Genomic DNA, 23,311 nt, shown 5'->3' on the forward strand with positions numbered 1-23,311 from the left:
TTCTGGGTCCCAACCTTATCCATGTCTTCCTTTGGTACCCAGTCACCACAAGGTGAGCATATCTCCCTTGTCACATGGTATTCTGATGTTGCCACTAGGCCCTGTGGTCATAAGTTGAAACCTATACAACTATGAGCCAAAATAAACCTTTCTATATGTGTGAAGCTGCCCTAATAAAATCCATTGCTTTTTATATTACCTTAAAAGTTAATAAATAGGGCTGGAGAGATGGCTCAGAAGTTAAGAGCACTGACTGATCTTCCAGAGGTCCTGAGTTCAATTCCCAGCAACCATATGGTGGCTCACAACCATCTGTAGTTTGATCTGGCTCCCTCTTCTGGCCTGCAGACTGAACACTGTGTAATAATAAATAAATATGTAAAAAAAAACTTTACATTTAAATAAATAAATAAATGAAAAATAAAAACTACCCAGACAAAGCATTATGAGATGACGAACCTTCAGGAATGCCTATTTCTAGAACATTTTGATTCATAAAGTTCTGAACAGAAAGGTTTTCCAAATTGGAATTCTTTGGAGACTAGGCACCTGAGCCCTCTAACATTTCTGACCAGGCAGCTCAATGGGGAGAAGGTGGCTGGTTCAGACAGTAAATCTGGAGATCCTGAAGGTCTGACTAGCGTGTGTGTCGGGAATAGCCAGCTGTGCAGTGGTAGGTCACCGGGCGGCAGCTCACACTGTGACTCAGGTGGGCATTTAAAGTACTCTCTGTTCATTTGCTCATGAAGGTGTGTGGTGGAAGCACTTGGAAGTTAGTAAATGACATGTCCCCAAGTCTGGAGACAATGCTAGTCTTAGAAGTATCTGTTGCTAGGTGGTGGTGACACACACCTTTAGTCTCAGTACTCGGGAGGCAGACACAGGCAGAACTCTGTGAGTTCGAGAACGACCTGGTCTACAGATCGAGTTTTGGGACAGAGAAACCCTGTCTAGAAAAAAATGACTGTTAATTTCAAGAATAGAGAGGCCTTGGGGGTGGTGGGATCCTAGCTTGTCTGTATTAAAGACTCAAAAGAATGTTCGTGGCCTGTATTCATCACCCCGGAGGTATCCTGCAGCTTGTGAAATGTAGTCTCCTCTGTTTCTTCCGGCATGAGTCTACCCAGTACTCACAGCCGCCCCTCCAAGCTGTCAATCTGTCTGAGTGGTGGAATTGAACCATCAGGCAGTTGGTTTTGTTTTTCCTACTGGCCATGAATCTGTTTCCGTTACCGGGAGCTAAAACAGGCCTTATCTTCATTGTGGAAGAAGTTTCCACACACCCACTAAATGGATGGATGTTTTCTTCCCTCTAGACAAATCTGATACAAAACAAAAGTCGAGCAAGAAGAGAAATGTCATTCCGCAGATCATCATCACCCATGCCTCAAATGAGACGCTAATCAGCTATGGCCTCCCTGAAAATGAAGAACAGAGAACCATTCATGAACAGGCTGACTGGGGCCCTTACTACCGGCACAGGAGCCCCAGCACAATAGCAGCCTATGAAGGACACAACCCAGAATAAATGAGAACTCCCAGGAGCTGTGATTGTTTCCTGTGATCTTGTGGAAGGGCCACCCTTCCCTGTGCTGGCACTGGATGCCCTTCTCCAGTCCTTGAGGTTCTGTCTCAGCGCCTATTTGAGTTTTCCCAGAGTCCTCAGCAGCTTGATGGGGAGAAAGTGGCTGGCTCAGAGAGTAAATGGCATTCCCCCCAAGTCTGCAGCAAAGGTCAGTCTGAGAACTGTTAAGTTCAAGAGCAGAGAGGCCTCAGGGCTTGTGGGACACTAGCTTGGCTGTCTGTACTAAAGACTCAAAAAAAAAAATGTAGTGTGTCCTTGAACTGAGGAGGGCAGCAGGGCACTTGGCTATAGCTTGTGAATGCTGTCTTGTTTTTCTGGCCCATGGATGAAGGGACTTTATAGAGAAGGGCCACTAGGAATCCAAACATGTCCCATTTTTTCAGTCGACTCCACCCTAGCAAACTTCGGGTCAGGCTGTGTCTTGAGAGAATGCCCCTACCAGCCTCCTTTCTTATATGTGGTCTAGTAGAAGTGTGTTATCTTCATTAATTGCCATATTGTTTGGGCTCTGTAGGCTAACAAAAGCAGAGACAGTGATATGCCTACCAGGATCACAAACACACCTTCTCCTGTACTAGGGCGAGGGGATCTGTCGCCTGTTACACATGCCAACAGTTTCTAATATATACATGAGACCAGTTAGTATATAAAATATGTAGACTATACTAGCTAGTACATACTTGCAGGCCTGACAATATATATCTTCATATACCTAACCTAAGTGACTTTGAAAAATGATTTGTGTGTGTGGTGCTGAGGAGTGAGCCTAGGACCTCACACGGTGCTGGGCAGATGCTCTCCTATTGAGCTGCAGTCCCAGTGTGGTTGTTTTCTGAGACAGGGTTAGGGTTTCATATCCAATCCAGTCTGGACTGGAACTCACTATGTAGTCCTGGTCAGTCTTGAGACAGCAATCCTTCTGTCTCAGTCTCCCAACTACTGGGATTTCAGGTTTGTGACAACATTCCCAGAGAAAAACAATTTTTAAAGTTTTAGAAAAAAAATGTAAAAGGGCAAACAATGTGGCGGAGATCTCACTTTTAAAAAAAATACGTTAGCTGGGCAGTGGTGGCGCACGCCTTTAATCCCAGCACTCGGGAGGCAGAGGCAGGCAGATCTCTGTGAGTTCAAGGCCAGCCTGGTCTACAGAGCTAGTTCCAGGACAGGCCCCAAAGCCACAGAGAAACCCCCTGTCTCGAAAAACTAAAAAAAAAAAAAAAAAAAAAAAAAAAAAGTTAGAGACTGGTTACTGAAGAAAGTCGTCTTTTGTTTTGAGATAACCAGACTATGTAACCTGTTTTAGTTTGGAACTCAGAATCTTCTGGCCTCAGCCTCCAGAGTGTTCCTATTACAGGAATTACAGGCATATGCCCCGCGTCCAAACACACACTACAGCATTGACCTAAGTACTGTGCCCACATGGGCCTGGGCTCTGGGTACTGAGAAGCAGGAACATTCGCTTTCCTAATCTATACAAAGATAGATTAGGGGTTAGAGACAATGGTGTTCAGAGCTGAGCAGCCTCACGGAACCTCTTGGGCTGGCATTGCTCTCCAGTGGCCAGTACTGCTATTCCTTCCCAGATGTCTCCCAAACCACACAACTCTCCCTCAACCAGGAAGGTAAATGTGGAGTAGAAAGAACAGGAAAGCGGCCCTTTATTTCCTTGTGGATGATATGCCTCTTCCTGCGCAAGACTTCATCTGTCTTGTCCTTGGCTAGTGATGGGACAAGGTTGACCTCAGGAAGAGATGGGTTCCCACAGAGCCAGTTTTCGGGCAATGTACCTAACCCCTGTGAAAAAGCAAAGTTCTTTTGCAGTGGTCTCCTTGAAGAGCAGAAAGCATAGCTGATCTGCTGGAACTGGTCTTACTTAAGTGGGAAATAGGAAAGGAAAGCGTTTTCTTCGGCTGATCAGAACCAGGGATGTACTTTGAGCAATTTTGCGGGGTCGTGTCTGCACCTAACGCCGCAAAGAGGGCGGAACCTCTGCCACGAGCAGATCCAGACTGGACGTCCTCTAGGGAATGCTTAGGTGATGGGCCAAGATAAACCGGAAGTACGTTATGCGCCTGCGCCGATGGGCGGTTTACGCCTGCGCGCTGGAAGTGGGCGGTGGAGCAGCAAGGGCTTCGGCATGGCGGAGGTGGACCTAGAGTCGGATCAGATCCGACTGAAGTACATCCGTAAGGAAGGTTTCTTCACCGTGCCTCCAGAACACAGGGTGCGACGGGGTGCCACTCGGGCGGCGCTGTGGCAGGGCCGGACTGGAGCGCTCTGAGGCTCACTGTCGCCTTAAAGTTTGAGGCTCCGGCATCGGAGGGATGTCAGTCCCAGAGTTGGCTGCGGCGTGTGCAGAAATCCGCAGCTGGGCGGCTGGGGACGGGGCACGCGGGTGGGATCCGAAGGAGTGCGAACTCGGGTGAGGCGGCGGGGTGGGGCGTGGAGTTTTTGCGGAGAGAAGAATGGGGCGTTCCGGTGGCACCTGCAGCCGGGAGTTGTCACCTTGTTTACCGGTCTGCTTTACCCACACTCGGTATAGTCTCTTTTGTGTGATGGGGAAGGTGAACCTTAGGAGTCCTGATTTGGGCTCAAGTAGACTGTTGGTAGGAAGAGGTTTGCAGCAGCCCGCGTATGTTTTAGCAAACGGTGGTTTGCAAGGCCAAGGCACATGAACTTAAGTTCACTACCTAAGAGCTTCAGAGCACTGTGCTGGGAGCTGAGGTTGCGAAATCTCCTAAAGGGGGAGAATACGCACAATAGTGTACAATAATTGTACAAAAATGTCAAGTATGCGTGGTGGCCTATACTTGTAATCCCAGTACTCAGGAGACTGAGGCAGGATGATCATCCCAAATTGGAGGGCTGCCTGGGCTACGGAAGTGAGACCGCAAAAGCGAGCAAATAATAGAATAGCCGGGCGGTGGTGGCGCACGCCTTTAATCCCAGCACTCGGGAGGCAGAGGCAGGCGGATCTCTGTGAGTTCGAGGCCAGCCTGGTCTACAGAGCTAGTTCCAGGATAGGCTCCAAAGCTACAGAGAAACCCTGTCTCGAAAAACTAAACTAAACTAAAATAATAATAATAGAATAAGAGACTTGTAGAAGGGTTGACATTTGGTTTGGACCAGGAAAGTAGCCAGAATTTCGACAGCGTTGACAAGGAATCTCATGCCACACGCCGGTGGAGGGACATGCAGAGCGGACAGGAAGCTTAGGACAGTAAGCTTAGGGAGAGGACTATGAGACAGGGGTTAAGGAGTGGATCATGGAAAAGCATCAACTATCACAGGTCAGGGCTGTTAAGAGAAGGGAAGCCAGGTCGAGCATGGGGGCGCACACCTTTAATCCCGGCACTAGGGAGGCCGAAGCAGGCCGATCTCTGTGAGTTTGAGGCCAACTCTACAGAGTTGTTAGAGAAACCCTGTTTCAATAGAGAAGAGCTTGATGTGGGGCGGGGGGCAAAGCCACCTGGGAACTGGCATAACAGAATCCTAACATTGATGAGGTCTATAACCAAGAAATGCTTATATTTACTCCACCTACAAAGGCAATGCACTGTGAAGATGTATTAGGTTACAGAATCCCTACTAAGACCCCAGAATACCATGACTCAAGCAAGCTATTTCTCTGACCCCTAAAATTCTAGAGGCAGCTGCTTCTCATAGGGTGGGCTACCTAGTTGGTTTTGTTGCTCCACCTGACCCCCATCCTCATCCCAGCCTACAAAAGGAAGTAGGTCAGCTAGCTTCTGCTGATCTGGAGGTCCCTTCCCAGACCTCACAAATGAATACCCCTGGATAGGTTTTCCCACAAGGAAGTTGGGACTGCGTGTTGGAGGCAGGTTCCCTCTCCACAGGGTGTTTGTATACATGGCTTGTGGCCATTTGTTACCCGACAGCAGACATCTGGAACGCTGGGGTGGAGGGAGTCATTAAGGCCACCTTCAGCACTTCAAAGTGGTTCCAGTGTCATTCTTTCCCTCTGCTCATCAGGAAATTCCAAGTATGTGGTCGCTTTTCTTTTTGGTGAGCAAGAGGCAAGCAAGCCTGTCAGTGCCAGGCATGGGGGAGATTCATCATTGCTTGTGTTATTTAGCTTCCAGATCCCCACACTGGCTACTCCTCTGTCTTTCAGCTGGGAAGATGCCGGAGCGTTAAGGAGTTTGAGAAGCTGAACCGAATTGGCGAGGGCACCTACGGCATTGTGTGTGAGTGGTCAAGACAAGGAGTGTGTAGGCACAGCTGTGCTAGGAAGGGACGGCTCACATTCTGCGCTCCAAAGCTTGCTCCCAGACTTGAATTCCCGGTGTGGTTTCCACCATGACTGGATAAACATAAGCATCAGGTTGTCGGTGTCAGCAATCCAAACATGAGGGAGGAGTGGGGATAACCGGCCAATAAAATGCACGGCTTCGGAAAGCTCCTTGCGGCTCCCTGGGTGTGAGAGTCATTTTGCCTAGTATTTGGAAGTTGCACAAGTCAACAAAACTCTGTAAGCCATTATCATATACAGTAAGTGTTTCCTCTTAGATAGAGCACTTGAAGTGCTCTTAGAGTTAGCACAAGAGAACACAAAGCAGTGGGCTGCAGGAGAAAGAGAAGCCCCAGGAGAGCTCCTTACCAGCTGAATTGCTGGGAGCCAGCTTCCAGCTCAGAGCTAAACTGGAAACCCCTCCCCACCCCCATCCAGCACCAGTGAGGATCCCCAAGCTCAGATCTTGGTGAAGGAAGGGCCGAGAGTTGCTGGGCATTCGGTTGTCAGAGAAGAGAAGCCCAGGAGGCTCCCGCGTGGCAGGATGGGCTGGGGGAGAGTTTGAGGTAGACTCCATTACACACGTGTTTCTGTTTCAGATCGGGCCCGGGATACCCATACAGATGAAATTGTTGCCCTGAAGAAGGTGCGGATGGACAAAGAAAAGGATGGTGAGCCAGGAGTGGGGTGCAGAAGCCCCTGCCTGGGGCATTACCACAGGAGGGAGGAGGAAAGCCCTGGTTACTTGTGGTTTCTCAGGACTGAACTCTTCTGAGGGTGTGTGCAGAGCAGTTAAGGGGCTGGCCCCGCATGTCACTGCCCTGCCTGTCACTGCAGCCGGGGCTTGAGCTCCTCAGCCCTGCCAGACTTTCCCTACCTTGGCTAACTGTAAACTTGGACATTCTCTCCAAGCCCTTTCGCCCCCTCTGTCCTCTGGTGAGTTCACTGCCACCCTCCACAAGACTGGTACCCCTGCCCACTTGCCTTGCATCCATGAATGCTGGAGTAAGAACGGTGTTGGTAGCACTAATTTCCACTGTAGGGGACAGTGTTTATGGGGTCCCAGGTGTGGTGGAGTCGAGTTCACCGAGCCCTTTTGGTTACAGGCATTCCCATCAGCAGCCTGCGTGAGATCACGTTGCTCTTGCGTCTCCGTCACCCAAATATTGTGGAGCTGAAGGAGGTGGTTGTGGGCAACCACTTGGAGAGGTGTGTGGTTTCCTGAGGCTGTCCTACCCCAAGGGTCCCTCTCGTGGGGTTGGCCTTTCTCCAGCAGGCACAGAGCTCTTTACCCACTAGGGGGGAAACAGAAGGTGGCATGTGTTTTCTCTCTTCCTTCTAGCATCTTCCTGGTGATGGGTTACTGTGAGCAAGATCTGGCCAGTCTGTTGGAAAATATGCCGACACCATTCTCCGAGGCCCAGGTGTGTCAGGGAGGTTCTTCGCTGGCTGTTTGGTGGGTAGCCATATTGAATGTGACAGCTGGACATGGATGGTGTTGCCTGCTGTCTTTTTCACAGCATCTAGCGCCTTAAGGAGTTGAATTACTCCCTGTGGTGTACTGTGGGAACTTGGGGACCCAGGTCTTCTCAGTCCACACGTCAGGCTACTGGAAAGGAAAAGGGGACTGGAGAAATAGCTCAGAGGGTGAAAAAAAGTGCCTGTGTGCATACAAGTGTGAGGACCAGAGTTCGGATCCCTAACACCCATATAAATAAATGGTAGGTGGGCATGGCAGCCTGCCTATAATCCCTGCATTAGGCAGGTAGTAGAGACAGGATTTCCAGGCAAGCTGGTTAGCTAAACTCGCTAAATTTGGCCAGCTTTAGGTTCAAATAAGAGATGCTGCTTCAACTCAGCCATTAAAGGCTAGGCTCACAACCATAAATATAAAGAGTTCGGTTCCCAGCACCCACGCTGTCTCTCCAGCCATTAAAAAAAAAAGAGAGAGATGCTGCTTCAGTATGTAAGGTAGAAAGCAATTGATGAAGACACCTGACGTCAACCTCCTATGTTCACACACAGGTGCACACACCCACCCGTACACAAACACGCGTGTCACATGCTCATACATATACAACAAATAAGTGCATTGCGTACTGGTACTGTCTTAGCTGTGCAGGACATAGCAACAGCCACACTCCTGGCAGGCTGCTGGTGACTGCCAGGCAGAGTCTCAAAGCTCTCCACCCTGTGCTTCTGAACCTCTCCTAGGTTAAATGCATCGTGCTCCAGGTGCTCCGTGGCCTTCAGTACCTGCACAGGAACTTCATCATCCACAGGTGGGCAGGGACAACCAGGAGGAAGGTGTGTTGGAGGTGTCTGAGGAGAGGGAGGGAGAGGGCCAGGAATAGCTTTGGCTTCCCACAGTGCCTTATTCTGAATATCTTCAGGAGAGGAGCCAACACCCAGTAGAAATTCTCTGACTGATCCTGGGCGAGGATCTTGGATCAAACAAGCCCGAGCAGCCCTCATATCTCTGGGCAATAGAAGGTGGGTGGGTGATAGAAGAGCAGCCAGAAGCCGTCAGCAGAGAGAGCACCTGCCTACAGTGAGTCTCAGGCCAGGAGCTGGGAACCCGTTTGTGTGGAGCAGCCTATGGGCGAGGCGGCAGCAGGCATGGAGACCTGGCCTCTACTCGCTCAGTTACTGAGGTTGCTGGCCTCCCACTAGCCAGTCCCCTACTACTCCCCACCCTCTCGAGCTTAGAAGACCTCGTTCAATGGCAGGAAAGTGTGTCGGGCTGTGGTGACAGCATGGCTGCCCTTTGGCTTGGAAAACTAATGCCTTCTTTCTTACTCAGGGACCTGAAGGTGTCCAACTTGCTCATGACAGATAAGGGCTGTGTAAAGACAGGTGGGTGCTGGGTGCCGAGCCCACATATGTGGGACTGGGTTTCTTTGAGCATGCCTGTAGGGGTAGGGGATGTCAGTGTGGAAGCCAGAGATGGCATGTCTGTCTTCCTAGCCCCAGGCCATCTTAATTCAACTATTTCCAGATAGCAACTTGTCTGTCCTCACTGAGTGATACTCTGTCTCCTCTTCTCCTACTGCAGCGGATTTTGGCCTGGCCCGGGCCTATGGTGTTCCAGTAAAGCCGATGACTCCCAAGGTTGTTACCCTCTGGTGAGTTCCTTTTGAACTGTGGTGGCCTGTAGGAGTGGGTATGCCTTCCATGGGGCCCTTTGTAGTTGAGGCAGATGCTGCAAAAGGGCCTTACACACTTTCAGTCCCAGCACTGGGGAGGCAGAGGCAGGCACATCTCTGAGTTGAGGCCAGCCTGGTCTACAGAGTGAGTTCCAGGACAGCCAGGACTACACAGAGAAACCTTGTCTCGAAAAACGACAACCAAAAAACCCAAAGAAAGAAATGCTGTCCTGCACTAAAACAGCTGTAGTCTGTCTCTGTCTCAGGAAGGGAAGGGTAGCTTCTGTGGTTGTTTCTAGGGCAGAATGGGGCTGTGGCAAAGGGCAGGGCATTGACGTCCCGCACATTCTCATCAGGACCCTTACATGGCCTCAGCTACATGTCTTTTTGGCTTCGGCCTGAAACAAGCTGATGGTCTCTTGATTCTTGTAACATAGACGTGGGGGCTTTCCTGCTTAGGGTAGCCGTTAGTCCAGGCTATGAGTAGTGACCCTATCACTCAGGCCACCGGGGACCCTGAGGGAGCTCAGACTGAAGGAGAGGCGCTGACCAGAAATAAAATGGGGCCTTTGTCTGCAGGTACCGAGCCCCAGAGCTGCTGCTTGGAACGACTACCCAGACCACCAGCATTGACATGTGGTAGGAGTAGTTTCTGCTCCTGGGTCCTCAAGTGACCTGGCCCTGGAGGTAGCCCTGGGACAGGGGGAGCAGGATTGGTGCTGTGGTGTGAGCCTGACCTTGGGACCTAGGGGAGCATGCGAGCATAGCTGGAGTGCTCGCTGGCATCTGGCAGCGTCGGCAGACCTGGTGGGAGAGCCTTATGCCTCCTTCACGAGTACGTTGACATGGGGCTAAGCAGAGATTGGCTGCTTCTGCAGGGCTGTTGGTTGCATCCTGGCAGAGCTGCTGGCCCATAAGCCCCTTCTCCCTGGCACCTCTGAGATCCACCAGATCGACTTGATTGTACAGCTGCTGGGGACACCGAGTGAGAATATCTGGCCGGTGGGTACTGCAGACAATTCCCAATTCCCATCTCTGCCTGGTGGCGCTGTAGCTCCAGCCCCTGCCTCTTACAGGGTTTCTCCAAGCTGCCGCTGGCTGGCCAATACAGCTTGAGGAAACAGCCCTACAACAATCTCAAGCACAAGTTCCCGTGGCTCTCAGAGGCCGGACTTCGTCTGCTCAATTTCCTCTTCATGTACGACCCTAAGAAAAGGTACAGACCCTTCCTCTAGGCAGCTCCATGGGCCATACCCCTCAGGAGGAGAGGGCCCTGACTTCAAGATGGAAGAATACCTTAAACCCAGATCCTTAATTTATGTTTTATGGTGTGGGGCGTGGGAAACTATGGCCTTGCGTATGTTAGGCAAGCACTGAGCCATCTCAATTCAACAAACCTCTTAAAGATGGTTTCTCATAACACAGACTGCAGATGTGCCCTAAGTGCCGGGTGTCTAGTTTGAGTGACTTAGGACTTAGAGCCATTCTGAGCTGCCTGGCATTTCTAGGCCTCTAGCCCCCAATTGTTGGAGGTAGAATTGGGCTGTTGAGCCTGGCTGTGTTTTGAGTGAAATAGGCCTCTCTGAAGCCAACGGTCACTGTCATTCTTCAGGGCAACTGCGGGGGACTGTCTGGAGAGCTCCTACTTCAAAGAGAAGCCCTTACGTGAGTTCTGCAGATCTCCTTGGGTTCTCCTCTTTGGGGGGTTTGACAGACAGAAAGCCCTGTTTGTCCATATTCGGTGGGTTCCCAATGCAGGTTTGTGTGGGTGGAATGTGAACAGACTCCACAGGGGAGAAGGAAGGAAGCAGATGGAAGGTTAGTCCCATCTAGACTTGGAGCGTGCTCCACCAGGAACCGCTTCTCTAAGCCAACACCGAAACTATCCCTTCTCATGCAGCCTGTGAGCCGGAACTCATGCCCACCTTCCCCCACCACCGCAATAAGCGTGCTGCCCCAGCTGCCACTGAGGGACAGAGCAAACGATGCAAGCCCTGACGGTGGGTCCGGCCATCCCTACACATCCTCATGGATCATCAGGCAGCAGACTGGGAGGGCCCTCCAGGCCAAGATGCCTTTGTCCCCTCCCGCTAACATCCTCTCTTCAGCTAACTCCTCTCTGCTATCCTCTCTGCCCTGATGCAAGTAGATTATGAACTGGGATGTTGCTCAGTGGGGATACCCAGCATAAACTGGGCTGCTGTAGCATCATCTGGTGGCCTGTTAGCTCCTGGCAGCCTTGTCTGTCAGTGAGGACATGCTTCTGGGGAGGCAGTGCTAGATAGAGCTGAGAGGTCCAAAGGCCCAAATCAGTATAGTGCTGAACTGGAGCAAGGCATTAGCCTGGATGAGCAGGCCCAGGAGACCATACTGTTCCTGCTTGGTCACTAGGAGCTGCCCAGGACAGGCTATAGTGACCCTGGGCAGGGATGGTGGGGCTTCAGGTGGGAAGGAGGCAGTAAGCATTGGTTGGGGCCACGATAGAACTCTTTTTAGACTGTCAGAAGGAGAGCCCTTGGTGGATGTGCCCACAGAGAGAACTGGCGGGCTCCTTTTCCAGGGGTGGAGAGATAAAAAGCTTTTCCAATAGACAGTTTCACAATCCTTTAATGTACTCTGGGGTTTTGATCCATGCAGCATGGACAGTGTCCTCTGAGGGGCTGGGAGTGAGGAGTAGGAACAGCCATGGCCGAGGGGTGCCAGTAGAGGAGGTGTTCAGAGCAGCAATGCTGTGCCCGGGGTTCCTCGGAGTTGACGAAAGCCCAGCCCTTCATCATCACTGTCCTGTGGGTTCTTGGTATAGGGAGCCCAGTGTGTGTGGGGGGGCCTGGGCTATCGCCAAGGGAAAAGAGGGTGTAACTCTTTCTTTCTGGTTATCTGTGTGCCTTCAAGGAGCTACATGGGGCAGTGAGATGCTTTTTGGCAGTATCCCAACGGGTGGCCTGTAATGTTCACCCCGTCTTTGGCTGGTAGACAGCTGGTTGCTGAGAACCATTTCTGCTGGATGGGGGGGGAGGGGTAAGAGCTTCTCCCGTTGCCCGTTTTTTTGCAAGGCTCCTTACTAACAGCAGGGGTTAGCAGGGAGCCTCTCAGCTAAGTGACTTATCCCCTGTCAGAACCTCCCACATGGCCCAAATCTAACTTAGGTGTCTACAGGCTCTTGAGCAAGCCCCTGGGTGAAGATTTCTCAGCACACGGAGAAAGGGACATATCCTGAACCATAGCCTGCAGGGAGCAGGTAGAGAGCAGGGTGGGGTCCTTCTTGGAGTGAGTTTGGGTACTGTAACATGGACAACCTGGACTTCTCTACCCAGCACATCTGGGCATAAGGATAGGAACAAGAGGGTTGATTCAGCTCAGGGCCTGCAGTAGACAGGACTGAAATGCGGGGCAGGCATGTCAGTGAAGGGCCTGATACAGCCCCACGCAAGAACATTCCAACTGTAGGTACTGAACTCCCCTGGGGAATAGGAGGGCCAGGGCAGCCACTGGCCTAGGCCCTTTCCCAAAAGAAGCACCGTGGAAACTGTCTCCCCAAACTCTTGTCTTGGGGTCCTTCTGGGCCTAGGGATGGGCCGCAGGACTGTCATAGATCAGGGTATCCACCTGTGCTCGTTGCAGCCACAGGCGTCTCTGGTTGTCACCGAGAAGTATGCGCAGTGAATGACTTGGGCGGCAGGCTGATAGGGCCGTGCAGTGGGTAGCGTGTAACTGGCGGCAGGTGTCACAGCAGAGGGTGGGCAGGTTACCAGGGCTCAAGCAGCTGTGCGCCTGGTAGCTTAGAGGCTCAACCGCAGGCCCATAGGCTGAGGCTGGTGCTCCTTCTGCCTGCCTGTGTCGGGGGCTGGCCTGCCCAGGACTCCCAGGGGCATCAGGGGTAGCTAAGTCCCCTGAGCGACTCAGCTCACGGCGCAGAGAGAGGAAGGAGAAAGCAGAGGGTTCTGGCTCTAGCTCCTCTTCCAGGGCCCCATATGGTGGGCTGCTGGCCCGATGCAGATCATCAGCTGGGGGCTCCCAGGGCTGGCCCCCAGAACCCCACAGTTTGGCACTCTGCTCCCAGAGTGGTGGCCTATATGCCAGTTCCATAGGGGGTGTGTCCAGCCCCGGAGAGGGCTCACCATACAGACTGGCCTCTGAGCTCTCGTCCTCCTGCAGGTCCTGATACAGGTCCACTGGGGCCCCATAAGACGCAGGTGTGCCCCTGGGAGGCAGGGGTGGGGGCTCCTCATCCTGGGCCAGCCGCTGCTGTAGCCAGGCCACACAGGAGGCAACATCCCCACTAGCCCGTCGTGCTCGGAGCAGCTCCTCAGCCGGAAGCACACTTGTGCCCAGCTGGGTCAGCACCTCACTTAGGATCTCACACTCCAGCCGAAGAGCGAAGCAGCCTAGGGCCACCTGAACCAGCTGGCAGGCAGGGGGTGGGGTGGTCACCATTAGGCGGTGGTTGTCCCTGCGCACGTAGCCCATCTTCTGGAAGCTTCGGGTCAGGAGCTCCTCAGAGAGTACGCCCTTCAGCACATGCACATAGCCCCCCGAGAAGGTCTGTAAGGGAGGGGCTTGGTACTGCCTTGACCTTTGTCCCCTTCAGAAGTTTGCTCACCCCCAGAGATGTTCTCATCTGTCTGGAGTGAGCTTGGACACCCCTCAACCCCCCTGCAGGGGAGAACCGAAAGCCTTGTGTATGCTAAGCAAACACTTGACACTGGAGCCACATCCCTAGCCCTTTAGCTAGCTCTCGCGCTCTCTCTCTCTCTCTCTCTCTCTCTCTCTCTCTCTCTCTCTCTCTCTCTCTCTCTCTCTCCCCCCCCCCCCCCCGCCCGCCCCTGAACTCACCATCCTGCTGCCTCAGCCTACAGGAATGTTCTGCCACACCCAGTTGTCAGCCTCTTAAATTCTATTCTGACCCTTATTTTTGTCAGCCTCCCCGCTATGAACCATGGAGAGCTCTCGCTCTCAGACCAGGCGGTTTGCTCTCACTCCCCTTGCTGTGTAGTCTTCCAGTCTGATGTGCAGCAGAGGGAGAGGACCACGCTAACACATGGGAGTGTCCTTTTGAGAGCAAAGCTCCTGTGAAACCACAGCATCAGGGTAACTTTGGGTCTTTTCCCAATGTGGAAGTCTACAGCTCTAGGCAACCTTGGAGCACTTCCCTGCATGGACCCTTTAAGAAGAGGTCGGGGACACATAAGTTGCACTGGCCACATCCTTCTCAGGGCTTAGCACCTTGACTGTTCTCATGGCCTCTTACAAGGAAAGGGGCATAGTGGGAATAGGTAACTTAGCTAGAACCCCACGATGAGGAGACTCAGCCCGCACCACTCCATCCCAGAACTAGCTTCTTTCAAGGCCAAGCTCCTTCTGCCTTGTCCTCAAAGGACTGGTGGGTGAGCCTCTAGTCTGAAAGGATGAATGAAAAGTTCCAAGATCTCAGGTGACCTTGTCACCAGCAGCAGCTGATGGGGTAGGAAGAGAAAGGAGTGTGGAGGGGGAGACGCTGCCATGACAACCAGTGGAGGTTTACCTCGCCCACGTGCTCACTGGCGTCATTGCCTTCCCCCTCAAAATTAGCTCAGAGCAGCCCTGCCCCCACTTGGTGGTCCATCAGCTGACTGAAGAAACAGGTCAGCCCTGGACCTGGTCACCTAACCTGGACCCAGTCAGGAACAAGGTCCATGCTCTAGTCCCCGGCCTCCACTGAACAGATCAGTCCACATCCTTGAGGAGTTAGGATGACCACAGGACATGAAGTGCCTCCTTTACCCTCCCACCCACGGCTAGCCTAGAATTTCCATAGCAACCAGGACAGTGAGGCTACTTTGAGGACAACAATGCGAGTTTTAGGTGAATGACTCCCTGGTGGGCATGCATCCCAATATGCCCACAGCCCCTCAGCACGGAACTTTCCCCTGTAGAGGACCTGCACCCCCCAACAGCCTGGACAAGGAAGAGAGTGGAGGAACATCACCAAACCATACCTTGATGGTGGTGAACTCCTTTCTCCAGGGCAGCAGGTACAGGTGCACGGCAGCCAGCTCCAGGAGTTCGAAGGCGCGGGCCAGATCGCGTAGGGCAGGTGCCAGGTCAGCACGGCCCCACAGGCCGTCAGTGAACAGCGCCAGCGCGTCGTCCTGTAGCGCCCCATGCAGGTCAAAGTCCTCCACCAGGATCTGCCAGAGCACCGCGCGCAGCGAGGGGTCGCCGCAGACATCCGCGCGGCCCCGCCGCAGCTCGCGCTCCAGGCACAGGCGATAGTCCTCTGACAGCGAGCTGCTGCCCATCCTGACCGAGCGCGGGATGAGGTGTCAAACTAGAGACCATGTCGCCTCAGCTATGCGACTCCCGAGCCCGCACCCAGCAACCCCAGGGCCCCCTCCAACCTGGAAACAGCCCTTGCCAGCTTAGCGAGTCTCGGAATCTATGGTCCCTTTCGGCCAGGAGACGTGGATGCCGACAGCTGGGTGACGAGGGCATCTCTAGCTTCCCCTCCCCAGGAGACCTTCAGCCCGGCTTGCTGAGCCGCCCTCGTGTTAACAGCACCCTCCTCCAGCGGATACCCGCTCCCGCCAGCTGAGCCTCTGGCCACCAGAGCCCCTTTCCCACTGACCGACCATACTGTAGATCCCGCGGGCGGCGGTGCTACCTGCTAGTCCCCAGCGGTCCTAGAGAGCTCCACTTGGGCCAGGGTCTAGCCTCTCGCTTCTGCAGAGAGTGGAGCCCGCCCCCTTGGCCTTGGTCGTGACGTCGGGGGGGCGAGGCTGGGATCGGTTGCCACCCTTTTGGTTAAGTGGGCCGGTGGCGGTGTGGGCGTGGCCTGGCCGAAGCAAGGGGTGGCTCGCCTTGGCCGCTCACCTTTTGAGGTAGGTCCTTTGAAATTCAGTCTCTAAGTCCCTAGTCTTTCTACTAGTCCCAGGTCGTTAATCACCTAGTTCCGGGGGCGGGGGGTAGAGGGGGAGTGGTTACGACACGCTGGGTGTGAGCTGCCAGGTAAGTTGCTCTTACCCACTGAGCAATCCTCCACCACCCCCAGCTTTAAATTGCACTTTACATATCTTTACTTATCTTTGAGCTCCTTTGGTCCAGGATCCACCAGCCAAGACAGGCCCCGCCTTGCCAGTATTTGGCTATTTTTGCGGGTTGGCTTGAGGAACCGGAGTCCAGCCTGCTCCTCAACCGGGTGAGGTTCCACTGAGTATATCTTAGTGACCTGTATTATATATACACCAGGTCACCAAACCTAGGCCAAGTTTGATGAAATAGAACCCAGCATGGGGAAGGTGTCTACTTTCTTGTAAAATTCCTCAGATTTGAAGGACTTAGAAAATGAAGGTAAGTAGGCAGCTCTCAGACACCCTGCAGGCCATCACTGTACTTTTTTTTTTTTTTTTTTCTTTCGAGACAGGGTTTCTCTGTAGCTTTGGAGCCTGTCCTGGAACTCCCTTTGTAGACCAGGCTGGTCTCGAACTCACAGAGATCCACCTGCCTCTGCCTCCCGAGTGCTGGGAGTAAAGGCATGCGCCACCACCGCCCAGCTCATCACTGTACTTTTTGCTGTGCTTAAAGGCGTGTGCCACCACTGCCTGGCCATTGGTTGGCTTTTAAGGTTGTTCAACCCACAGTGACATTGTTTGACTTCCTTGACCGCATCATAAAGTTTCCACGCCTGTCTTGTTTCAAGACACTCCTGGATCCCAGCACTGTCTGATGAGAGAGCTAGCAGCAAAATAGAGAGGCCTTGGGGGCTGGGGCTCAGAGGTAGAGCAATTGCCTAGAATGTGCAGGGCTCTAGGTTCGTTCTCTAGCATTGCAAAGAACAAACAGAAACTCTGTTCAACTAATGGTGAGGCCTTGTAGAGGGCTAACGTCCACCTGCCATTGCGCTTTCTTCCACTTGTAACTAAGAGGTTACTCTGGGTTAGGATGAGCCTTAAAGTAATAATATTGATGTTCTCATAAGAAGAGTTTTATACAGAGCTAGTTCCAGGACAGGCTCCAAAGCCACAGAGAAGCCCTGTCTCGAAAAACCAAAAAAAAAAAAAAAAGTTTTATATATTGAAAGCTCTATGAAGATGGAGCCAAAGATGGGCTACAGCTCCAAGCGAGGAATTCTGAAAGCCCGTAGGAGCTGGTGGAGGCAGGAAGGAGCCTCCGCCGATGTTCTTATGGGAGATGCAGCCCTGATGACATAGATTCGTGGCCTTCAGAGTTGTACTGGCACAACTGTTGTAAGACCCCCTCCCCCATTCTGTGGTGGTTTGTTAAGTCAGTCATAGAATACTCTTACGTTGTTCTGACCTCTTTAGCTGAGGTCCCTGTTCACCATCGGCGTTGACCTAAGACATTGTCTGACCGACTCAGCCCCTTGTCACCAATAACAGCCATAGTTGACGACAGGGGTGGGTAGAGCGCTCCTCATGGACCTTACCTACATTGGAAGGTACATGAACGATATAAATGGCTTATGTATTTGAGCCAGTAAGTTAGGGTCGTTTGTTTTGCATCCATTGCTACTTCCCTTTCGTGCTCTCCCTGAGTGAGCAGTGTCGCCACGTGTCCTCTGTGCTCTTCACATCCTTTGTCGTCCTTGGTTTTCCCTAGGCAGGTTTGCTAGATCAAGGCTATTCACACTCATCTTGCCTAGAACTGTAATCTAGCTTCTTTATCCACAGCTGTCTCTTCCCTACACCATCATGTGTCTGAAGATTTTCCTCAATCCAATGCAGGTGTGGTTGTTACTATTTTTGACTTTCTTTTATACTGGTTAGTAATTTTTTTCTCCTTTAAAGAGAGTCTTTCTGGATAGCTCAGCTGGCCTATAACTTGAGATTCTCTGGCTCCTGCCTCTGGAGTGCAGGGTTATGGGTATGAACCACCTATAGTTCTGGTTATTTGTAAATGTCCAAGTTTACAGACTGGGCCAAGGTCACCTGGTGTGGCTGTGAGGAACTAAGTCAGGGTTACAGCAAGACTGAGGCTGTGACAGTTTTAGAGCAATCAGGCTTTTCATACCTTTATCAGAAAGAGAATATAATGGAATTGCCCGGACGAATATGGGTGTAGTTGCCAGGATACGATGAAGTTTACAAGCTATGCAGGGTACACTAGATTAATGTCTAAGACCAGTTGTTCTGCCAAGCTCCATCCTTCCTTGATTAGTAAGGGAACATACAGCAAAACAAACACAAAGCGACGTGAACCCTTCACTGCCTGAAGGAGCACATCAGTCTCTGGGGAACTGGAAGGCACATTGTGCCCTAGGAGCCGTGGACTCTAACCTGAAAAACCTATGACACATGCGTCTCAAGGCAGGTAGGCAGGCCAACTCCATGATTCCCTGCAATTTCCTCTTTTTTATTTTTTATTTTTTAGTCTCTTTTATTTTTTAATTTTAGGGCATGCAAGTTAATCTATAAAGAAGACATGGGGTAGCAAATCAATTTTCAGTCAGGTACAACCAGCAAAAAGCTTCCCAGTGACATTCCTATGGACCATAGTTTAGAAGTCCCATTAAAGACAAAGATAATGACCAAAAATCTTTCCCAAGTTTTGTGCAACAGTGAAAGAGGATAATTTATCCAGCTTTGAATGTTGAATGGTTAATATTTCATCATGCAAGGCATGAACATCAATACTTAAATTATGACTGTCTGCTCAGGTAGCAATATGATTATCAGTGTAGGCACCCAAATCTCAGTCATTGTCATAAACAGGAATGTTATTCTCTTCCCGGTTAACAAAGAGAAGCACAGGAAGATCAGGTCCATAAACCTAATATGTCTCAGCAGGAACAGATGTATTTAACAGAGACAGCACAGCAAAAACATCAATTCTGCAGTCACACCCTTCCCCTGAGATTTGGCCATATTTTCCCCCAGTCACTGGTTTCTTCATCTGAGTCATTGTTGGTAGGAAGACTTTGTTCTGCACTGCTTGACATTTCCGTAGTCCTGTTCTCTTCCTCTCTTAAGGTATAGCCTCTGCAGATGCTTTGGAACCTCCTTGCCCATCTTGTTAGGTTGTCTTCTAGGTATCCACAGTAGGCATTGTTTTCTCTCTCTCTCTCTCTCTCTCTCTCTCTCTCTCTCTCTCTCTCTCTCTCCCTCCCTCCCTCCCTCCCTCCCTCCCTCCCTCCCTCCCTCCCTCCCATCAGGCAATTGGCTGCCTGCAAAAAAAGAAAAGCAAAATCTGTGTAGTGTCGGCTGTCCTGGAACTCACTCTGTAGACCAGGCTGGTCTCAAATTCACAGAGATCCTCCTACCTCTTCCTCCTGAGTACTGGGATTAAAGGTGTGTACCCCCGCTGCCCAGCGAGAAATAAAACCTTGATATGGCTTGTCAGGCCCTTTCCAATTTTAGAAAGTTCCTCTTTCTTTTTTTCCAGGATCTGGTAACTTATTCCACCCCTGTTAAACTCTCAGGAAGATATGTGATCTGTTGTTGAGCATCGCTATACATGCCTTCTCTGGTTAACATTTTAAAAGTTATGGGCACATTCTTTCGTTGATTTCTAATAGCTTGGTCCTGACATCTTTCTAAACAATCAGTCTTCCACAGTAAATATTCACTCCCAGTGAGACAAGGCTTTGCTAAGATCCTCCAGTCAGAGGGAAGAAAAGCTTCCCCAGAAACAGAATCCAGGAGAGACAATGGAAAAGGAGCTGTTGGTCCACACTGAGCACAAGCTTGCCTAAGACCCTTAAGAGTCTCACATGAAATGGGCGTACAATTTCTAAAAGAGAAAATCCTTCCCTGCCTTTTCCCATCTCCTGGGCTAAAACAAAGGCTCTTAGCTGAGAGGCCTGCAGCACAACTTAAAAGGAGTTAGTTCTCTTATGCAGGGTAAGAAGCCTTCCCAACAACCTCAGAAAGAAATGGAGCGAGGCAGCTGGTGGGGCGGGATGACACATTTCCAGGCTGTCAGAACTGCACTTGACAGGTTTTAGGAACAGAGGAAACTGGAGCTGTAGGTGGGGGAGCAAAATCAGCACAAGGAGGAGGAAAACCCTCAACCTCGTCACAGAGTGAGAGAGAGACATTAGATAATATATCTTGTTTGCTTGTTTTTTGAGACAGGCTTTCTCTGTGTAACAGCTCTCTGGCTGCTCTGGAACTCTGTAGACCAGGCTGGCCTCGAACTTACAGAGATTTGCCTGCTTCTGCCTCCCAAGTGCTGGGATTAAAGGCATGTGCCACTACTACCCGGCTAGATAATATGTCTTTAGGTTCTAATTTTCCTATTGCCAGTGTTAGCTCTGCCTTTTTGCGATCATTTTCATTTTCAATTTTAACTGTGCCATTTTTGTCTATTACTGATTTTATTTCTTTCTAAAGCTGAAAGATATACCTAGGAATTTTTTTTCTGGTTCCCTTGCATCCAACTCTCCCTTAATTGCTGTTCCTAATGGGGACCAAGTTTTGGGATTCAGAGTTCCCTCTTCAGGGAAAGAAGCTGAAGTTCACTGATAGTGTTCCTCTTTAACTCTTTCCACCAGCAACAACGGTGCAGAATTTCTGCAAACAAATGTTGTTCCTTTGATTCTGACTGTCCCATCTTCTTACCACCAATGAGTGTTCCTGCCTTTTTGTACTTGTGTGCACACTATTCCTGTGAGTTCCTCCTTGCCTTTTTCCCTTTTTTCTTAAATCCCCATATTTCTGATGTCTGCTCCTGGCACCACCTATAGGCAGGCGCCCACTCTTACAGGTCTTTTCCTTTTCCTTTATGCATAACCTAATATTGGTTGTTACTGTTTTTGTAATTTTTAGTTTGGGCTATTTCTTGTTACCATATAGGATTTTTAGTAGCAAAATTGCTATTCACTCCTGCTCTATGGAGGGACAATGGCTTAGAAATGCTGAAGGAGTAACTCAAAATATAGACCTTTTCTTTCTTCAGCCACAGCATGCAAGCTCTGTCAAGAGCAGGGCCTCTTTCTAAGTTGGTACTCCCCAAGGACAAAGCCAGGTTTAGTTAGATCATGAAGCCCAATGGTGAGAAGCATGAGGAACTCAAGGGGTCCCGGTCAGACACCTCCCAGGCACTGCTGATGCAGGAAAATAAGTTGGACCTCAAGGTCCAGCTATGGAGCTCGACACCGTGCCAAGGAAAGCAAGACTCGTGGTGGGCAATGTATGACAATTCGTGTTCCAGTTCAGCTGGAATCTTTCCAGAAAACCCAGGCCAGCTGGTATGTGAGCTCGAGGAAAAACTCAGTGGGAAGCATCAGTGCTGAGAGAACTCAGCCTAAACCAACCTGAGAAAGCTGTGCCTAGAATAAGCCAATGCCTCAGAAGATACAAGGTGATCCTTGGAGACTTGATCTTCACAAGTGACACTGTGGGCAGCAGGAACTGGGTGACAACTGGCTCATTACGGTTCCTGTGGGAGGCTGGGGCTGTGGGTTAGTTTGGGAGAGCTTGCCTAGCATGTACAAAGCCCTGGCTTCCACTTTCAACGTTACATAAAACCCACATGGTAGCAAATCCCTGGGTCTCATCAATTGGGAGGTAGAGGCAGAAGAATCAGAAGTTTAAGGTTGTTCTTGGTATAGAGCAAGCTAGAGGCTATCCTGGGATACATGAGATTGTCTTTTCAAAAAGTTCATTTGCACAAAGACTGTCAGGACAATAGAACATTGGCTGAAATGTTTTCTATAAGAAATTTACAGGCAAAGTTAATTTTGAATTCTGAGTTTCAGTTGTAAACAAAAATGACTTTTTGTTTGTTTTTTGAGACACGGTTTCTCTGTAGCTTTGGTGCCGGTCCCAGAACTAGCTCTTGTAGACTGGGCTGGCCTCGAACTCACAGAGATCCGCCTGCCTCTGCCTCCCGAGTGCTGGGATTAAAGGCGTGTGCCACCACCATCTGGCTTCAAAAATGACTTTTAACACACACACACACATGCACACATACGCATGCACACACACACCCGCCACCTGAACACAAAGCTGCCTCCTTTTAGTGCCATGGTAGGCTGAATGGCACTGTGTAGTCCTCCCAGGGTTGTGCTGTGATATGATCTGATTTGATCCCAGCCCAACAGGTACTCTCAGCACTGTATAGTGTTCTGTCTGTCTGTATCCTTGCTGGCCAGAAGAGGGCACCAGATCTCATTACAGATGGCTGTGAGCCACCATGTGGATGCTGGGAATTAAGTCAGGACCTCTGGAAGAGAAGTCAGTGCTCTTAACCTCTGAGCCATCTCTCCAGCCCACCAGGATGTACTTAACACAACCAACCGAGTGGCCATGATTCTGTGCAGTGGGGCTTTGAAGGCCTGCAGCAGGTTCATTAACACATCATAAGGCTCCGTGGTTACCTGGTATTAGTGTCTAAGGTCTGTATCCGTCACAGGAGCATGAGCCTCTAGCCAAGTCAGTGCCAAGAACCCAAGTCAGACAACACACACGTTCTTGTTCGCTTGAACCTTTATTTTTTTTTTTATGTGTATGGGTGTTCTGTCTGCATGTAGGGAGTGCCGATGGGGGCATTGGAGTCCCTAAAACTGGAATTACAGATGGTTGTGAACTGCTGTGTGGGTGCTGGGAACTGAAACCTGGTCCTTTGCGAGAGCAAGTGCCTTAACCGCTGAGACAAAGTCTGTGCCTCACCAGCAGCTGGGCATGAGGTTCAAATCTCCCAGTGTGAGAAAGCAAGAGTTGGCACTGGCCTGCCTGTTCCTGACGCCGGTGGGAAGAAGCTGCTAGGGGCTTCTGGCCCATTCCTCCTTCTTTCATAGGTCAAGTGCTCCAGGAACTGGGTTGCCCTGCTCAGGCCAACCTGAGCTCACCATCTGCATTTGGTGTCATGGTCCAGGACAGACTCTAGAATCAGTCTACCAGGCTCAGAGAGGGATGTTACCTATTTCTTTGTGGGGGCAAAAGAAGTCATTACCTGCAGGTTTGGAACACGAGTGTCCAAAAAATAAGTTACAACTAGCCTTTCCCCAAGAATCCCCAACAGTCCCGCTCCTACTTCTGGTGAGCTGGGACTGGAACCTCCCCTCAATGTCCTGCCACCTACCTCCTTGCAGCAACCCGTTTCCGGGGTGGGGCAGCTTGCCTCCCTGGAAGCTGATGTCTGTGCTTGGATGCCTCCATTCTCTTAGGGCATCTCTGTGTCCCTACGTGTGGAAGTAGAACCACTACATGACATTTCTGTGTTAGAGTAAGATAATGTCCTTGAGACACCTTCAGGGACTGCTGTCGGTGCAGAGCTTCAGTAGTGACCGAACCCTGGCTCCTAATGATCCCTGCAGAGATTTCTTAGCCTAGAGAATGATGTCCACACTTCCCTTGCTGGGGACAGCCCTGGGAAGATACTGCTTCTGTG

The 23,311-nt window shown here is 50.9% G+C and overlaps 3 protein-coding genes across 7 annotated transcripts in view; 2 read left to right on the top strand and 1 right to left on the bottom strand.

Moving 5' to 3' along the window:
- Spata33 (spermatogenesis associated 33) overlaps window positions 1–1,528 on the top strand; it is a 9,823-nt gene extending 8,295 nt beyond the window's left edge. The window contains exon 3 of the mRNA XM_050165255.1: window positions 1,317–1,528. Within this exon, the coding sequence (XP_050021212.1) occupies window positions 1,317–1,528 (212 nt within the window). The remainder of the gene's footprint in view (window positions 1–1,316) is intronic.
- A 2,150-nt stretch (window positions 1,529–3,678) lies between these two features.
- Window positions 3,679–11,572, top strand: Cdk10 (cyclin dependent kinase 10). Of its 3 annotated transcripts, none has more exons than XM_050165245.1 (13): window positions 3,679–3,809; window positions 5,682–5,793; window positions 6,437–6,508; window positions 6,944–7,046; window positions 7,180–7,261; window positions 8,052–8,119; window positions 8,641–8,693; window positions 8,893–8,962; window positions 9,563–9,622; window positions 9,862–9,985; window positions 10,060–10,199; window positions 10,596–10,648; window positions 10,884–11,572. In XM_050165245.1, exons 1-13 carry the CDS (start codon window positions 3,723–3,725, stop codon window positions 10,979–10,981), a joined length of 1,122 nt encoding a protein of 373 aa, XP_050021202.1. In that variant the 5' UTR covers window positions 3,679–3,722; the 3' UTR covers window positions 10,982–11,572. The 3 variants fall into 3 exon arrangements, with proteins under 3 accessions (XP_050021202.1, XP_050021204.1, XP_050021203.1); XM_050165247.1 differs by having other exon boundaries at window positions 3,688–3,771; window positions 5,721–5,793; XM_050165246.1 differs by having other exon boundaries at window positions 3,689–3,809; window positions 5,721–5,793.
- On the bottom strand, window positions 11,573–15,863 carry Spata2l (spermatogenesis associated 2 like). 3 transcript variants are annotated; one of them, XM_050165244.1, is made up of 3 exons: window positions 15,588–15,863; window positions 14,959–15,262; window positions 11,573–13,525 (listed from the first exon to the last, which is right to left on the bottom strand). In XM_050165244.1, exons 2-3 carry the CDS (start codon window positions 15,259–15,261, stop codon window positions 12,548–12,550), a joined length of 1,281 nt encoding a protein of 426 aa, XP_050021201.1. In that variant the 5' UTR covers window position 15,262; window positions 15,588–15,863; the 3' UTR covers window positions 11,573–12,547. The 3 variants fall into 3 exon arrangements, with proteins under 3 accessions (XP_050021201.1, XP_050021199.1, XP_050021200.1); XM_050165242.1 differs by having other exon boundaries at window positions 15,361–15,863; XM_050165243.1 differs by having other exon boundaries at window positions 15,624–15,862.
- Window positions 15,864–23,311: the final 7,448 nt, after the last annotated feature.

The sequence above is a fragment of the Alexandromys fortis genome, unplaced genomic scaffold, assembly GCF_014885135.2.
Source record: "Alexandromys fortis isolate MF-2015 unplaced genomic scaffold, M_Fortis_MF-2015_v1.1 scaffold_165, whole genome shotgun sequence".
Classification (NCBI taxonomy): domain Eukaryota; kingdom Metazoa; phylum Chordata; class Mammalia; order Rodentia; family Cricetidae; genus Alexandromys; species Alexandromys fortis.

Bases quoted from the DNA above. Each gene is read 5' to 3' on its own strand.
- Cdk10 (XM_050165245.1), top strand. From the start codon at position 3,723: ATGGCGGAGGTGGACCTAGAGTCGGATCAGATCCGACTGAAGTACATC. The intron at 5,794-6,436 runs GTGAGTGGTCAA...TTTCTGTTTCAG, and splicing joins GGGCACCTACGGCATTGTGT to ATCGGGCCCGGGATACCCAT. The intron at 10,200-10,595 runs GTACAGACCCTT...GTCATTCTTCAG, and splicing joins ATGTACGACCCTAAGAAAAG to GGCAACTGCGGGGGACTGTC.
- Spata2l (XM_050165244.1), bottom strand. From the start codon at position 15,261: ATGGGCAGCAGCTCGCTGTCAGAGGACTATCGCCTGTGCCTGGAGCGC. The intron at 13,526-14,958 runs GTATGGTTTGGT...CCTCCCTTACAG, and splicing joins AGGAGTTCACCACCATCAAG to ACCTTCTCGGGGGGCTATGT.